The 18,477-nt window shown below is 45.8% G+C and overlaps 1 protein-coding gene across 2 annotated transcripts in view; it reads right to left on the bottom strand.

The window, feature by feature from the left end:
- LOC120516800 (ethanolamine kinase 1-like) overlaps positions 1-18,477 on the bottom strand; it is a 200,984-nt gene that overhangs the window by 98,834 nt on the left and 83,673 nt on the right. For both annotated transcript variants that reach the window (XM_039738744.1, XM_039738754.1), the window contains exon 3: positions 2,869-3,009. In XM_039738744.1, the coding sequence (XP_039594678.1) occupies positions 2,869-3,009 (141 nt within the window). The remainder of the gene's footprint in view (positions 1-2,868; positions 3,010-18,477) is intronic.

Genomic DNA, 18,477 nt, shown 5'->3' on the forward strand with positions numbered 1-18,477 from the left:
GTGGTCTCCAGTCAAGTTCTAGACACATCTCGAGGGTCCAAATAATTCTAGAAACGAGAGATTTCCCTTTTTGATTTGCAGTACATTCACTCACCTTTCAGAAGACGCGTCGAGAGAAGGTCGATGGGCACAAAATGGCAGACTGTCTCCATTTCAAAGGAACACAATAAAAGTGGCCAGAAAGTTAAGGGGTCTTCACAGTTTCTGAGTGCACCGTAATTAATGACATCAATGAATAATCAAAGAAGAAAGACAGAAAGAGAGAGACAGAGAGACCCAGCAGGACATCTTGTGAGTGTCTGGGGTCTGCCGAGCGCTTCAGGCCCATTTTGAATCCTGCCCTTTGAGTTTGGGGCCAGGCAGAGCAGTGAAGCCCCCCAGTCGGGTCTCTTTGCTGATGTTTGAGGCCCTATTGGGTTTCTTTGGCCCGGCGGTGTGTTTTAATAAAGGCGCCCCCATCGATTTTGTCCTGCTGCCCGTTTTCTCGCCATCTCCCCTCCTTTGCTCCTCTTGAATTCCTGCTTTTCTTCCCCATTTTGTGTTTCTTTCGTCTTTTGTTTCCTAAATTCTAATTGTGGCTGTTAGCCGAGGAGCTGCATTATTCAAGCCTTTGATATCCTCTGTTAAATTGATTATTTAACTTAATTAGCCCATTTGTTGAATCATTAAGGATCCATAATTATTTGAATATCCCAGTTATGACTTGCTGTTATTTCATCTCCTTTTTAATCTTTCTTATTTCATTTATTAATTAAACAAAGATTATAATTTAATGAATTGCGTAGCTCTCAACTCAGGTCATTAGTGATTAGCTCATTAAGGGCAAGCTGCAGTTCTAATTGGCATCACCTGTTTAGGCCTTCACTGGCATGTTGGCTTGTGAGACCCTCGCCCGAGAGGTCAAGGGGGCCTGCGGCAGGTGAGCCGATGCAACAATATGGCCAACGTGGCCTCATTACAGAAGCTGCATTTTCAAAACGGGAGCCCCTGGCGTTCGTTCCACTCACACCGTTTGGCACCGTGGCATCAGAAATCGTCCGTGGCAGTGCCCTGGCAGTCCAAAAAAAAGAGAAAAGGCCAAGATGAAAGAAGAGGAAGGCATCAGTCAAACCACCCCCATGCAGCGCCAGTCAGGCCACCTGCTTGCAGTGCCAGTCTGATCACCCACGAGCAGCACCAGTCGGACCACCGGCACACAGCAGCAGTTGGGTCACCTACTTGCAGCGCCAGTCTGAGCACCCACACACAGTACTATTTGGACCATCCGCTTGCAGCGCCAGTCTGACTACCCACTCACAGCACCAATCTGACTACCCTCACGCAGTGCCAGTTGGTCCACCTGCATGCAGTGCCAAGTCTGAACACCTGCTTGTAGCACCAGTCAGACCGCCCGCTAGCAGTGCCAGTCAGACCACTCACTTGCACCATCAGTCTGACTACCCGCTTGTAGCTCCAGTCTGATCACCCACGCACAGTGCTAGTTGGATCACCTGCTTGAAGTGCCCATCTGACCACCTACTCTCAGCACCAGTCTGAACACCCACTTGCAGCGCCAGTTGGACAACCCGCTTGCAGAGCCAGTCAGACCACCTACTTACAGCACCAGTCAGACCACCCGCTTGTAGCGCCAGTCTGATCACCTATGCACAGTACAGTTGGACCACCCGCTCAAAGTGCCCATTTGACCATCAGCTCACAGCACCAGTCGGATCACCCGCTCGAAGTGCCAGTTGGACCACCTGGTTGCAGTGCCAGTCTGATCACCCATGCTCAGTACCAGTCAGACCACTCACTGTCAGCACCAGTCTGATCACCCATGCACAGCACCAGTTGAACCACCCACCCACTTACTTGTAGCATCAGTCTGACCACCCACATGCAGTACCAGTCGGACCACCCGCTAGCAGCGCCAGTCCGACTACCCATTCACAGCGCCAATCTGACTACGTGCAGTGCCAGTTGGTCCACCTGCATGTAGTGCCTGTGTGAACACCCACGTGCAGCACCAGTCAGACCACCCGCTTGTAGCGCCAGTCTGATCACCCATTCTCAGTACCAGTTGAACCACTCACTGTCAGCACCAGTCTGATCACCCATGCACAGCACCAGTTGAACCACCCACTCACAGTACCAGTCAGACCACCCGCACGCAGCAGCAGTTGCGCCACTTACTTGTAGCATCAGTCTGACCACCCACACGCAGTACCAGTCGGACCACCCGCTAGCAGCACCAGTCCGACTACATTCACAGCGTCAATCTGACTATGTGCAGCACCAGTCAGACCACCCGCATGTAGCGCCAGTCTGATCACCCATTCTCAGTACCAGTTGAACCACCCACTCACAGTACCAGTCAGACCACCTGCACGCAGCGGCAGTTGGGCCATTTATTTGCAGCGCCAGTCTGATCACCCACATACAGTACCAGCACCTGCTCGCAGTGCCAGTTGGACCATCCACTAGCAGTGCCAGTCAACCACCCTCTTGAAGTGTCCATCTGACCACCTGCTCACAGCACCAATTGGATCACCTGCTCGAAGTACCAGTCAAACCAGGGTGGTTAACCCTCAGAATTTGCATTTGTGGTCATTTGTGATCAGATTGTCCATCCACATCTTTTCAAACCTGCTAATTCCGGTTCAGGCCTGTAGGGAGCAACACCAGATAAAAGGCAGGAACCGATTCACACAAGTAATGACCAGGAGCAGGACTTGAACCCAGGATGCTGACCGGACAGGCAGCAAGCTGTAAATGTTTCTGACTGGCATTGCCATATAGTGGAGCGGATGGTGGGGCCACCTAGTGGCTAATTAGTGGTACTGCCACTGTGCAAGACAGAGAATGTTGATGTCACCTGCCACGACTTACCGCACACAAGCTGCTGAGTCGTCCCCACTGGCTCTGATTAAGCTCAGGTAAGTCGACAGCTTCTTCCACAGGACCGGCTGCACCGACGAGCCATTTTCAAGCTGAATGGAATGAATCCTCGCCAACGCCTGAGCAACCAACCTGTGAAGGAGAAACAAATAAATAAATAAAACTCCAATTAAACTGCGGACAAGCCAACTGACCCTCAAAAGTTGCCCATTCTGGGTCTGGGGTCATATATGTGCCAAGGGTGTGTTCTCGTATAGGACCACTGTGGGACTCAAGGTGGCTGTCAGCTCCCCCTTGTGGTCAGTTCTGGACCCTCAGTTTCTGGGGAGCCTTTGCCTTTTCTCTTGGGCCTTCATAACATACTGGCCCACAGCTCCCCCTTGTGGTCAACATTCTAAATTCTCAACCCCCACCCCCCAATTGATAGTTTCTCTTTTGCTTAAATGAAACCCCAGCTCCACAGCTCCCCCTTGTGGTTGTCCTGCCTTTTGGAGCACAAATTAGCTATTCATCTGCTTGCCTCCCCGCACAGGCCACCATAACAAACACGCTGGCCTACAGCTCCCCCTTGTGGTTGTCCTCCATTTTGGACCCCCAATTAACGATTAAACTGTTTGCCTTTCCCCCACCCACCATAACACGCTTGCCCACAGTGCCCCCTTGTGGTCAGCCTTCCCCATCCTGGCCCCTCAATTTTCTAGGTGTCTGTTTGTCTTTTCTCCTTTCAAGTAACTTTTTCTTCCCCTTTTGAGATGTTTGCGTTTGGCTTATGAAGGAATAAAAAAATAAGAATTAAAAATTGATAAAGGGCAAACGCTGAGAGGGCACCTCATTTGACTGCTGATCTGAAGGAGCAGGTGGGATTCTGCGAGGCCTCGCCATCAATTATTTAGGCGTATTATTACGACTCTTTGTACTCCGCCGCGTGTCTCCACCTCCGCTGCTCTCCATGGAGTTGGGGGGTGTCAGCCGACATCGAGTCCCCGTCCCCCCGATGGTGACAGACTTTAGGCATCTCCTTCACTCGGGCTTCGTTTTTACTCTCAGAGTCCGTGGTTTGCGCTCTGATGATCGTTTCATTCTTCTCTTTCTTCTTCTCTCCTTATGCTCTTTGCATGTTCTCTCCATTTCTGTGTGGATTGGAAGTCTGCGTCTCCAGGGTTTTATTCCTAAGCTTAACAGGGCGCCATGTGGGTGAGGGGGCTCATTAACGAGTGGGCAGTCCATCCTTGTACCCAAAGGGAACATCAAGCTCCTTGGAACTTCAACACAAGTCCGACCTCGGAGTGAGACCTGAGAAGCAGTTATAAAGGGTCCGACACCCACCCACCCAGTGCTAGTGAGGAAGAGGAGGAGGAGGCCACGTTGGAGAATGAAGGACGTTGCGATTTTATGGCACTCCTTGACGCAAATGAAGACTCATGATGGAGTTTTGTAGTCTTCTGATGCTCAAGCTGAGGCTTCCTCACAAAGATGAAGAAGATGATGAAGATGATGATGATGATGATGAGGTGTGGCATAGTGGTTAAGGCTTTGGACTTCAAATCTGAAGGCTGTGGCTTCAAATGTGCCATCTTTGACAACGGCAGTCGCCCTCTCCACAGCAGGGGTCTTCTCTCAGTACGCTGTGTGAGGGGACACTTTAGACTGTCATCGATTTCAACTTGAGATTGAGATTTTATAACGCTGAAGTCAGGAGACGTCATTCAGGACCTGCTCGCCACTCTGCCTTCCAGCGCTGAGATCGTACACCCGTTTCTGTTTATTTATTTAGATTTGTTCTCCTCGCTTTTATCATCATTTGTAACAATTTTAACTGAGGAGTTTGAGCTACTGGACGTCAGAATTTCACTGAGGGAGATAAATAAAGTACAGTATCTATCTAGCACATCTGTCTATTATATAGTGCCTTTCACACATTACTGTATATATAGTTTTATATAGTGCCTTATAGTTATTTATAGTGCCTTTCACATTGTCTATTATATAGTGCCTTATAGTATTATATAGTGCCTTTCACATCTGTAATATTACTATAGTATTATATAGTGCCTTTCACATCTGTATATTACAGTGTATTGTCTATTATATAGTGCCTTATAGTATTATATAGTGCCTTTCACATCTGTATATTACAATATATAGTGCCTTTTACACATATATCTATTATATAGTGCCTTTCACACATTATATATAGTTTTATATAGCGCCTTATAGTTATTTATAGTGCCTTTCACATTGTCTATTATATAGTGCCTTGTAGTATTATATAGTGCCTTTCACATCTACAATATATATTACAGTATATAGTGCCTTTCACATCTATTATATATAGTTTTATATACAATACAATACAATTTATTTTTCTATAGCCCAAATTCACACAAGAAGTGCCGCAATGAACTTTAACAGGCCCTGCCTCTTGACAGCCCCCCAGCCTTGACTCTCTAAGAAAACGAGAAAAAACTCCAAAAAACAAACTTTGTAGAAGAAAAATGGAAGAAATCTCAGGAAAGGCAGATCAAAGAGAGACCCCTTTCCTCAATACAATATACGTAAAAATAACATTTTAACAAGTACGGAGCAGAATGTAACAGTGCCTTATAGTTCTATATAGTGCCTTTCACATCTATCTATCATTATAAAGTGCCTTTTACATCCACCTATCTATCTATCTATTATATAGTGCCTTTCATTCTATCTATCTATCTATCTATCTATCTATCTATCTATCTATCTATCTATCATATAGTGCCTTCTATCTATCTATCTATCTATCTATCTATTATATAGTGCCTTTCATCTATCCATCTATCTATCTGTCTATCTAAATCCCACTACTGACACCAGGTACCCTCACTTGACCTGCCTGAGCTCCAACTGGAAAAACAAAAGAAATGTCACCACTGGTGTCTGAGACGTTGTGCCTTTGTTGAAGATGTCAGCCCAACACTAAGTAAAGATCATTTCTGAAGAAGAAGGAACACACAAGATGGCAGGACGGTGTGCTAAGCTCCATGTCGCTGTTCCCATCATGATTTGTTTTGTAACGGACACAGCGATGGACAGACCAACACTCACACACACACACACACACAGAGTGAAGCCCAAGAACAGGGAGACGTTTATTTTCCGATGAGTGATCCACAGCCGCACTCCCAGAAGAATCTTCTTCAGGCTGCTACGGCCCTCGTAAAACAATGGCGGCTCAGACTGGTCCTGATAAGCTCTTGCGCCATTCCTGATCGTCGCCCGTAGTCGTGTGCCACGCCACATCCCGTCTTGCTCTCTGATGCCCACTTATCCTCTGTGAGGTTCTATTTATCCAAAGCCCCGGGAGTCTCCACTGGCCTTCTGGAACCTTCTTGGCCTGTAAGGTGCCACATGGATGTGCCATGGGTTCACAGAATGCAGAACTCAGCATAGCGCTGTGACATCTCCGTGTCAATCCCACCTTCAGGGTGATGTGCTGGCTACTGCAGTCCACCTGCGTGTTGATCCCGTGACACGGCTTACGTTTCACTGACGTCTGCTCCACACTCGGCACAACCATCTTGATGTGGGTGCCGATTTGCAAGAATGCGAGTTGCTTTAACGACTGGAGCTGTGGGGAAATAATCTATGAATCTGAAAAATCGCCTCACGCGACGTAAGGACGTTCAAAGTTTTGTGCAAAAATTCAAGAAATGCCACATTGTGAGCAGTGGCTGCTGGTGAAAAAAATGTGTGTGGGGGTTTTTTATCTATTATGTAGTGCCTTTCACATCTCTCTGTCAGTTATATAGTGCCTTTCACATCTACTGTATCCCTCCATCTGGTCATTGCACGTACTCTCGTGGTCCTCATCATGGTTTCACTGCACATCTTAGCCTATCCAGCACCAGACCCACTGGACTAGTCCAGGCTATAATGTATGACCCCCTTTCCACCAAGCTGCCCAATTCGATGCCAGCTTTCCCATTGCTGCTGCGCTCCAACACTTCGGACCGTGACACCTGCAGCCCCTTAATTCTTCCCATGACTTGCCCTACAGATGTGGAAAGGAACAGCTGCCCCACCACCCACATTTTACACCTCGCCTGTCTCTAAATTGCCCAGTGCTCTGCCAACTTGCCCAGTTCCCATTCTGCCAAAACCCCACACCCTGATGTCTGTACCCCTCACCTCCCTAATCATCCAATAACATGTCTGTCCTGTGGTTCACCCAGAGCATGTCCTGTAGGTGGCACATGGGAGGGACAGGGAATAGGGAAGGTCCCTTATCCGGACAGGAGGCCCCCTTATGGACAGAAAGGTATCCCAGCTGAGAGAGAGAAGGACGCCCCTCCCAGACAAGGCTTCCCAAATAGAGGGATGGACACACCAGCCAGGAGAGATGGCTCCTTACCCGCGGAGGAGGCCCCAGACTACTGGACAGGCATCCAGATCACTTTGATGGGATACAAGAGGAGAACACATCTCTATTGGTGGGTCTTTATTACCCCCAGTAACTAGATGGCAGCACCCCTCAATATTAGCACCCATTGGGGAAGCAGCAGGGAATTGTAGTCCATCAGCCCAGCCCTTCTAGGGTCCACGGGTGCCACAAGAGGGCGCTGCTCCCTGTTAGGTGGGACTTGTGTGTGACCCAGAAGTAACTCCAATGGGCAACAGCCCTGGCATCTGCTGGGTCCTCAATAAAAAGGGGTCTGCACTGCCTTGCCCAACTGAGTCGGAGGAGGGAGGAAGACGAGCAACACTCGACTGCAGGAGAGCAGCATGGTGGATGGACGAGAGGTAACTGCATGTTTTTGGGCTTCACTTGTGAGGTGTTATAGTAAAACGTCTGTTTGTTTGAACCCGGGACTAGCTTGGTGTAATCGAATTGGGGTTTGGGGCTCAATGGCGCCCCCCAGAGCTTTCACAGTTCATCCAAATCTCATTCTACCTCTTATAATAGAATGCCCAGTCGTTGGTCATGCCCGCCGTTTTCCTATAAGTCCACATCACACAATCACCAGTCCTCTATTTTTTCTCATGGGTGGCATCCCAGCTTAGCACACCCACCGAGTCATACCCACCCTAACTTTATTCTGCACTTGCTGCCAGGCTGCCCAGTCCTATGCAGGTTTGCCAGGGTTACCTCACCTGGGCCCAAATTCCCATTGTAAGATCCACAGACCCCCATATCTTACAATATAACTCAATCCCCCCCCCCCAACCTGTGTTGTAATTCCCCTACAGGACAAGACCAACCTTTATGGTCAGGACCCCTCGATTTCCCTGCCCTTCCTTTCATTCAGGCCTTACTTTCTGATTCAATGGAGTCACCCACCTCACAAGGCCTGCCTCATTGCCATGTTGGCGAGCCTGGTGCTTCCCAAACTGGCACACTTTCTGTAATCAAAAACATCCCAAGGCTCACCGCTGTCTTACTGACCACAATCACGCAAACAGGAGGAGCTCAACTGTCTCGCCCAGCATTCGGCACTTTAGACATTTTAATCCTGTAACTGAGCAGGAAGTCTTAACTTTAATTTCTAAAATGAAGCCCACTACTTGTTCCCTGATCCAGTGCCAACAAAACTAATAAAAAGAGCAATGGATGTTCTTGCAGCGCCTACTCTAAACATTATCAATAGTTCATTTTTGCATGGCACAGTACCCGATGCACTAAAAGTGCCAGTCATCAATCCATCACTTATAAAGTCACACCAAGACCCCCCTATAGTTAATAACTTTACACTGTGATGGACGGCAGGCACACCCGGGATGCCAGATGGCGACTTCCCTGCAGCATAATGGTGCCCCGGTTTCCCGCAGGGCACTATGGGAGATGGAGTTCGGCTTCACAGCCCTGCTGGGTACAATGGGTGCTGCCAGGTGACACTGCAGGGAGACATGGGGATTTCTGCTTCCCATAAAGCCCAGAAGAACTCCCAAGTTATCGGGATGGAAGGACAGAAGTGCAATACAACTCTCCACCTGACCCAGAAGTGCTGACGAGTCACATGGGTGGAAGGACAGAAGCACTTCCGGGTCAAGGACTATATGAAGGACTGGTGGAGAACCAGCAAGGGAGCCGGAGTTGGGAGGGAGTGTGATGGAGCTTGTTGGGGAGGAGAGGAGAGAAGAAGGAGAGAAGGAGAGACGTATTGTGTTTATTTATTGTGTGTTTGGTTGATGTGGTGCTTTGGAGGGACTACAGTGAAGAAATCCAAATCCAAATCTTCTTCGTGCTTTTAAACCCGTGTCTGGAGTGTCTGCCTGTTGAGCGCCCTCAAGTGTCCACAACGACAGTTTCAAATTGACCCTGTCTCTCTAAAATACTTGAAAAAGTAGTCGCCAATCAGCTTCAGTCCCACCTTACGCATCACGATTCATTTCAGAAGTTCCAGTCTGGTTTCCGCACTGGTCGTAGTACAGAAACGGCACAAACGCGACATTCTGATATCCTCTGAAGAAGGAAACTCCACTGGAATGATGTTAGACTTAAGTGCAGCGTTTGACACCATCGACCATTCAATTACTGCACAGGCTAGAAAATGACGTTGGGCGTACAGGCAGTGACTTATAGTTCTTATTTATCAAATCGATTCCAATCCGTACAGAAATGTGCTGACAGGACTCCATCATTACACACACAAGTGAGGTATGGTGTCCCGCAGGGCTCAGGACTCGGACCAGCACTGTTTTCACTTTACAGGCTTCCACTGGGATCTCTCATTTGGAAACTTCTTCTTCTTCCTTCAGCTGCTCCCATTAGGAGTCGCCACAGCGGATCATCTTCTTCCATCTCTTCCTGTCCTCACCATCTTGTTCTGTCACACCCGTCACCTGCGTGTCCTCTCTCACCACATTCATAAACCTCCTCTTAGGCCTTCCTCTTCTCCTCTTGCCTGGCAGCTCTATCCTTAGCACCCTTCTCCCAATACACCCAGCATCACTCCAAAGCAAAGCCATCTCGTCTCTCTGACTTTGTCTCCCACCATCCCACCTGAGCTGATCCTCTAATGTCCTCATTTCTAATCCTGTCCATCCTCATCACACACCAGTGCCAATCTTAGTATTTTTAACTCTGCCACCTCCAGCTCCGTCTCCTATGCCACCGTCACCAGCCCATATGACACAGCTGGTCTCACTACCGTCCTGTAGACCTTCCCTGTCACTCTTGCTGATACCCGTCTGTCACTCCTGACTCTCTTCTTCACTTCTCTTCCACAATCCCCATAACACTGTACTGTTGATCTTTTTCTTCTTCTTCTTTCAGCTGCTCCCATTAGGGGTCGCCACAGCGGGTCATCTTCTTCCATATCTTTCTGTCCTCGTCATCTTGCTCTGTCACACTCGTCACCTGCATGTTCTTTCTCACCACATCCATAAACCTTCTCTTAGGCCTTCCTCTTCTCCTCTTGACTCAAACCTCTATCCTTAGCACCCTTCTCCCATAAAACCCAGCATCTCTCCAAACCAAAGCCATCTCGCCTCTCTGACTTTGTCATCAAACCGTCCCACCTGAGCTGACCCGCTAATGTCCTCATTTCTAATCCTGTCCATCCTCATCACACACCAGTGCCAATCTTAGTATTTTTAACTCTGCCACCTCCAGCTCCGTCTCCTATGCCACCGTCACCAGCCCATATGACACAGCTGGTCTCACTACCGTCCTGTATCCGTATCCTGAACTGGGGTCTCTCATTAGATGTTCATCGTCACTCGTATGCAGATGACACCCAGTTCTACTTTTGTTTTCGATCAAATGAAGTTTCTCCGATGCGGGCCTTTAATTAGTTGTGTTAGTGAGTTAAAGGAGTGGACGGATGAGAAGGACCCATCTTTAAATACCAATAAACACAGAGATGGTAATTACCACAGGGAATGACGCCGATCGCAACAATACTCTGCCACCATTTAACTCAGTTGGAGTCCCCATTCATTTTACTGAATCAGCCCACAATCTCAGAGTTCTCTTCGACTCTAGCGGGTCATTTAAAGCACACATTACAAAGTTGTCCAGATCAGGTTTCTTCCATCTTAAAAATGTTGGGAAATTAAGGCGCTTTCTAAATAAACAGGATTCTGAGAAATTAATTCCTGCATTTATCTCTAGTAGGATTGACGACTGCAATGCGATGTTCACTGGATGTTCAGACTGTTCTTTATTCAGCCTCCAGTTAATCCAAAATGCGGCTGCAAGAATTATTACAAGTCAAGTTGGGGAGCGGGCACTGGTACAGAGCGTTGCCACACCCACTACACGGCAAAACGATTCAGGATCCCGGTTGGCAACCCCCCAGGCAGACACGCGGTCCAGTCCTACCCTCCAAAAAAGACCCTCTATCTGCCGCCGCCAGGTGTTACGTGGGTGACCCCTTGGTCTGGTCCAGCCACTTGGTTCCCCAACAATGTGGGTCTTACGAGCTGGATCACCCTCGGGGAAACGCGCCACATGGCCGTAGTGCCGTAACTGACGCTCCCTCACAATGCAGGTCATGTGCCTCATTCGGGACTCCATGAGCAACACAAAGTCAAACCAGCAGGACCCAAGGATTCTTCAGAGAGACAGACATGAAGGAGTCCAGTCATTGTCTCAGGTCACTGGATTGCATCCATGTCTCATAAACAGGGAGCACCAGGACTTTAAAGACTTCTGTTGAGATGTCAAGAGCGCCACACACTCCTTTCCAGTGACCTCATGACCCCCCAATGCTCTCCCAATCCGTCTACTGACTTCATAGGAAGAGTCACCAGAGTCATGAATGTCACTGCCAAGGTAAGTAAACCTCTCGATGAGGTTGACACTCTCTTCACAGACCGACACACTGCTGATGGCCGTGCCCAAGAGGTCTTTAAAGGCCTGGCTCTTGGTTTTTATCAGGAGCCGCGCAAACCCAGACACTCAGACTCCTCACTCAGTCTCTCGAGTGCCATGATCGGAGCCTCCATTGACTCCATGAAGATCACAGCATCGTCAGCCAAGTCAAGATCATTGAGTTTTTCTTCACCAACAGATGCCCCACAGCCGCTGGACCCCACGACCTTGCCCAACACCCAGTCCATGCCAGCACTGAACAGAGTAGGAGCAGAACACACCGGTGAAGAACCCCATAATCAATGGGGAAAAACGCAGCGGTCCTGCCTCCCAGTGCCAGCAGACAGGCCGGCCATGATATCCAGCAACCTCGAGGGGATCCGGAGAACCCACAGGATGTCCCACAGGGCAGCTCGATCAACTGACTTGAACCCTTTACGAAAATCGACAAAGGCTGCAAAGAATCTGTTACAAGAATAAGAAAATACGAAGACATAACTCCAGTTCTTAAATCCTTACACTGGCGCCCGGTTAAGTTTAGGGCAGATTTCAAAATCCTCCTTTTAACATATAAAGCATTAAATGGCCGAGGTCCGGCTTACTTGTCTGAACTTATCATCTGAATGTACATTAAGATCTCAAGATGTCGGTCTGCTTAGGATTCCAAGGATTAATAAAATAAAAGAGGGAGGTTAAGCTTTTAGTTACAGGACCCCTAAACTGGAGTGGTCTTCCTGCTTCTATAAGAGATGCCCCTTCGGTCTCAGGCTGAAAACTCACAGCTTCAGTTTAGCCCACCCTGACTAGAGCTGCTGATGAACTGTGCAGACTGCGTCTCTGTTGTCAGTCGTCAGCACTAAAACAGATGTCACATGATCGATGTTCTAATTTGTTACACACCCTCACCTGTTCTGTTTCTCTTCTCGGTACTCAAATATGCCACTTGGTGCCCCCGCCCGCCTGCCAAGTGGTTTTGCCTGCCTGATGGAGGATCGCAGGAATCGTGGGGTAGAGGGGTCCTTTCATCGGATTGGCTGGCCCAGCGCTATACCAGCTGTGGAATGGCCTATAGGGGGAGGGGTGCAGCTTGATGGCCGAGGTCTCCAGGACTTTGAACAAATCCACATCATATTATGGGATGTCATCTACTGTTGAATTCTGCTCTGTATTTGTAATATTTCTACCGCACTATTATACTGTATTGAGGATGACTTGTGTTCTCTTCTGTGTATTGTGTTGTACTGACCCCCCTTCTTTTTGACACCCACTGCACGCCCAACCTACCTGGAAAGGGGTCTCTCTTTGAACTGCCTTTACCAAGGTATCTTCCATTTTTTTCCTACCAGGGTTTTCTTATCTTCATGGAAAGTCAAGAGGCAGGGTCTGTTAAAGCCCATTGCGGCACTCCTTGAGTGGTTTTGGGCCATACAAAAATAAATTTTGTTATATTGTATTGTAACTGTCCCTGGGAGTAGGGACCACCGGAGAAGCCATTAAAAAGAGAAACTCCAAGCTCTGCATTCACAGGCGTGGCACTTAGTGGGCACTCTGATGGCATATCCAAGCTGTTTCGCCCCTCTCCGTCTCAGAGGAAACTTGCCCACTGGTGCCCACACATGCAGCAGTCAGGAAACCAAAATCTGAGGTGCTCTAACATCCCGGGTGTGCTGGCCGTCCATCACAGTGTATAGTTATTAACTATAGGGGGGTCTTGGTGTGACTTTATAAGTAATGGATTGATGTCCGCTTCTCCATCAAGTCCTGGCCACCTGAGATGTTCATCGATCGCAGGTTCAGACTAAGGTGTGCCACACTGTTATTTACATGGCACACCATGGTAGCTCTCATGAGGCGTCACTGTGCCACAGCACGCTGGTTTGGTATGGCAAGCCATTTCAACATTTAATTCCTTTAATTTGATATCGGCTTTCAAAACTCTGACATCATAAGGTTTAAATTTGATAAAAAAAAAATTTAGATATTTGATGAAAGACAGAGAGATGTCAAAAAGGTTTGGGGGTCCACCACGTATACATGACAACGTCCAGCGAGAAAAAGTTCACCAAGAGCTGTCGCAACAGACGGCGGTCAGAATGGGACCACTAGGGGTCTGAGGAGGCGGGGTTTCTGTATTCAGGGGGCGTGTCAGCCAGAAGTGATGTCAGACACTGGAAGTGCAGTCGGTGAGGAACTGCATTCAGAATTAGAGTGGGAAGAAGGAAAAGCATTAAAGGCGGCCAGTCAGTGTCCCCGTCCCGGCCCGGCATACAACACTCAAGCAAGCCCCTCAGCTGTGACAGGGCTTGTAAAAATTTGAAATGACAGCTTAAATGCTAATTAATATATATATATATAGGTATCATCATATGTTGTCATTTTGGTATCAGGCATAAAATTTGATCTCACAATTTTAAAATGTGGTATCGCGCTTTTGAAATTTGATACAAGGGCTTAAATGCTAATATACAGTACATGCATTTGAAACTCTCACGTCATTTTGCTATCACGTTTATGAAATTTGATCGCTCAATTTTAAAATTTGACATCAAGGTTTAAAAATTTCATATCCTCCTGAGGGATTTGAAACTCTCTCTGCATATGTTATCGAATTTCATAATTGTGATCGCAAAATGACATCAGGCTTATAAGATCTGAAATCTCAATTTTGAAACTTAACATTGAGCTTTTAAAAGGTTTCATAATTTGATATCGCACTTTTGAAATTTGACACGAGGGCTTAAATGCTAACGTGATGTGAGAGTTTCAGATTCATGTGTATTTTGTCATGACGTTTATGACATCACAATTTTGAAATCTGATATGGTGCTTTTCAAATCTGACATCAGGTTTGAGATGTGCATATCAAAATTTCAAAAGCACAATATCAAGTTTAAAGCCAAAGACATCGCCGTTGTAACTGCTGACATCAACGGAATTGGAGTAAATGTTCAAAGTGCCCGCCAGTGTGCGGAGGTCTGCAGCCGGATGTCCTATCGAACCACGCAACAGCGAAATGGGCTTCTGCGCATGCGCAGTATAGTTTATTCTAAAACAATAGTTAATAAATATGATTCTTAAATAAATTAAATGAGTTAAAACAGACTATACTAAAAATATTACTCGTCGTTTAAGCCACTTGGAGCAAATTTAGCCAATGCGTCAATCCAAAGACATTTTAATCTCCGTTTTTTCTTCCAGCATTGTAAACCGAGCATGACTGGTTTGTGCAACCTTAGAAAAATAACTGGCCGATGGTGAGTAATATCATAAAAAATGTTAAGTTTATTTCGACTTTTTCAACGTGTGAATATTTTCATGTGTATAAAATTTCAACAAGGCAGCACAAATCGACAGAACTCCGGCTACTTTCATTCCGTTTGCATTTTGTAGAAAAAGAAAAATATTTTCAAGTCTCGTAACATCCGTCGTTATACACAAGGCTTCGACCCTCTGAAACAACAAATGGGGAACGCAAATAAAAATAAAAATAAAAGATGGGCAATGAATGGTGGCCTTGCTTACAGCACGTCGAGCTGGCCAAGTCCGTGTGTCCTAACAAGAGAGACAAGAAGTCCGTGTGTGAGCTCGTCCTCCATGACGGGCCCGCTGCTGAATTCTTAAGTCAAGTTGCTCCTGTCGACGCTCCTTTATCTTCTTTTTCTCTTTATGTGATAGATTCATTAAGGTGTCTTTCATTAAAGAAATAACCGAATCTCCTTTGATTTCTGAAGTTGCCATCTCCGTGAAGTGGCGCGCGCTCATCTCCAGTTACGTTAATGGCGGGCTTGAACGCCGGACGTGAACTTGAACTAGAGCGTCGACGATCGTCCAATCACATCAGACTAAAATCCCCGAAACTGCACTAATTCGATGAAAACAAATATGGGCGTGTCCGGAGCGCACAGAGCTGCTGCTCCGGAAAAAATCTGAATGCAACCAATTAAAGGGCAGCAGCGTCAGGTCACCTGCTTACCAAACGATCAAAGACTTAGAGCAGGGGGGTCTCCATCTCCGGTTCTTGGGGGGGCCGCAGTGACTGCAGGTTTTCATTCTAATCATTTCTTTTAATCAATGATCTGTTTTTGCTGCTAACGAACTTCGTTTGAAGATTCAGACCCTTTAATTCGGGGGTCTCAAAGTCGGTCCCGGGGGCCCACTGTAGCTTCACGTTTTTGTTCCAATCAGATTCATAACCAGTGATAATGCTGCTCTCATTTAATTGATTAATGTTTTTCTCCCGCTTATTCTACATTCAGAAAAGCGCAGCAGCAGCGTGATTTTTACATTTATAAGACGTTTAGAAAGAGTTCAACTTTTGCTAGAGATTTCTCTTTTGTTGATTTCGTTCTATTTTGCCCTTTCTCTGCAAAGTTTGTTGCTTTCATTGTATCTTAATAATGAGAAATTAAAAACGAGCAGAGCAGACGGTCAGCCAGGCAAAGAACACGGAATGATGAAAGACTGCAACTACTTTAGCATCAGACCCACTAATTAGAAAATAATGGATGAATGAAACAATTAGAACACACGGAAAAGTAGAAAGAAAATCAAGATGAAAATATTGTTGAAAAGAAAACAAAACCCACATTATTCCCATATAACTGATTAGTACATATATATATATATATATATATACTAGTTGTACATGGTGCCGCCCATGTAGTAATGAAACAGGACAAACTTTAAAAATCAATTTTAAAAAAATGTAATTCTGGCTAAACGGATGGGAGGTGCGTTCTGACGTCAAACGTCGGCACTGCATCTGATGGTGTTCAGCTCTGACGGGAGAGCGCCCCCACGTGGGGAGAAGAGCACAGTGGCTGTCATATCTCTGCCAATCACCTGGACCCCGCCCGCTTGTCCCTCCCCTCGGCCAGCAGCCTCTCTCTCTTGGATTCGCACAAATAAATCACAGCTGCAAGCAAACTCTGATACTTGGCGCGATGAGAGAAGTCGCAAAATATAATAATAATAATAATAATAAATTTTATTTATATTGCACTTCATATTTTAGAAATCGCAAAGTGCTACATAGTAAAAACAAACATAATAAAACAAGAAAATCAAAAAAAAAATAATAAAAAATAAAAATAAAAAAATAATAAATAATAATAATAATAAAAATAATAAAAAAAGAAAATCAACTGGAAACCTGATCTAAATCTGTTAAGTAGTTCTCTTGTGAAAAGTGGACAGAAAAGACAGACAGACGATGGATTATATATGTGTGTGTATATATATATATATATATATATATATATATATATATATATATACATACTGTATATCCATCTATTTTCCAACCTGCTGAATCCGAACACAGGGTCACGGGGGTCTGCTGGAGCCAATCCCAGCCAAAACAGGGCACAAGGCAGGAAACAAACCCCGGGTAGGGTGCCAGCCCACCACAGTGTATATATATATATATATATATATATATATATACATGCTTACATATATATATATGTACATAAATGTGTATATATATATTTATATATACAGGGGAGGGTAAAAGTAGGTTTACAGTTGTTTGTATGGAAATAGCTTCATTAACTGAAAAGCTTTAAGAAGAAGACGAATAAGGAGACAAATAACACAAATTAATAATACAATAATAATAAATAAATAAATAATAATACAAGAACAAACTCTGTGTTTTGTGTACTCACAGCTGGAAACCTACTTTTCCCCATATACATACATATATATGTGCAGCAGGAGTCGTGATTGGGCGAGCCGTCTGGAGGGGTGTGGTCAAGGCTGAAGAACACGGAAATGACGGGTAACTTTTTTAATATAATAGACTTATTCACAAAAGATTTGCAACTAGGCCAAGAAATGTTCTGAAAACAGCTACAGCCAAACAGGTTAAGAAAGCAACATCCAATAACAAAATTCAATAAAGTTCAATTTGCATGCAGTCGTTTAGCCCACATTTGACCAAAGTGACTTTAGAAATGAGCTCCTCGTAATCCAGTGAACATCAATCCCGAGGTCTGCTTCGAAACAAGTATTCCAAAAACTGACTAAAGGCAAAAGAGAAGGTGAAAGGTACTGAGCAGACCAGAAGTGAAAGGGAAAAAAGTGGAGGAGTCACAAATGAAAGGTCAAAATCATGAAGGACCACCAAGACGCTGACCCCGATGTTAGTCAAGGATGAAGATCTGCACACAGAGACACCGGCAACAGTTGCTTTGTTTTGCTTTGTGCCAAGGATCTCAGATATCACAAAACACGCTGTGCCATCTTGTAGGGTGTCGGTCTGCTGACCACGCCCCTAACAACCACACGTTGCATTGTGGCAACAATAACACAAAATGCCAGTGTTTGAGACAAACTACAACGTAACGATAAAAATGCCAACGTAAGCTTCAAGCACCATTGAAAGCAGCAATAATTGTACATGAAAGACCACATAAATCTAAGGAGGAATTTTATTGCAAACAAAAAACAAAAAAGAGAAAGAAGAAGCAGGTCAGGGGCTTCACTGGCCAGCCCAGGACAGAACTCCTAATTTCAAACTATGACCAGTAGGCTTCTAGACTAGCAGCTTACAAGCAAGAGCTGCCAAAAGAACTAGAAACGTCTCTAAATAAAGCAAGAGGGGGAGGACTACTGAAAACCCCTGGCTTGTATCCAAAACAGCAATTTTTATAAAGTAGGATTTATTAAACAAAAATATAAAATGAAAAGCAACAAATTGCTCAAAAAGGAGTTGCACGAAAGGCCCAATGCTGAATCCAGAAGTCAGAATCCTTTCACAGCAGCGAGAAGGCAGCAAAACCAGTAGAATTCAAAGAAAATGGCAA

Source organism: Polypterus senegalus, chromosome 1 (genome assembly GCF_016835505.1).
Source record: "Polypterus senegalus isolate Bchr_013 chromosome 1, ASM1683550v1, whole genome shotgun sequence".
NCBI classification, from domain to species: Eukaryota; Metazoa; Chordata; class Cladistia; order Polypteriformes; family Polypteridae; genus Polypterus; species Polypterus senegalus.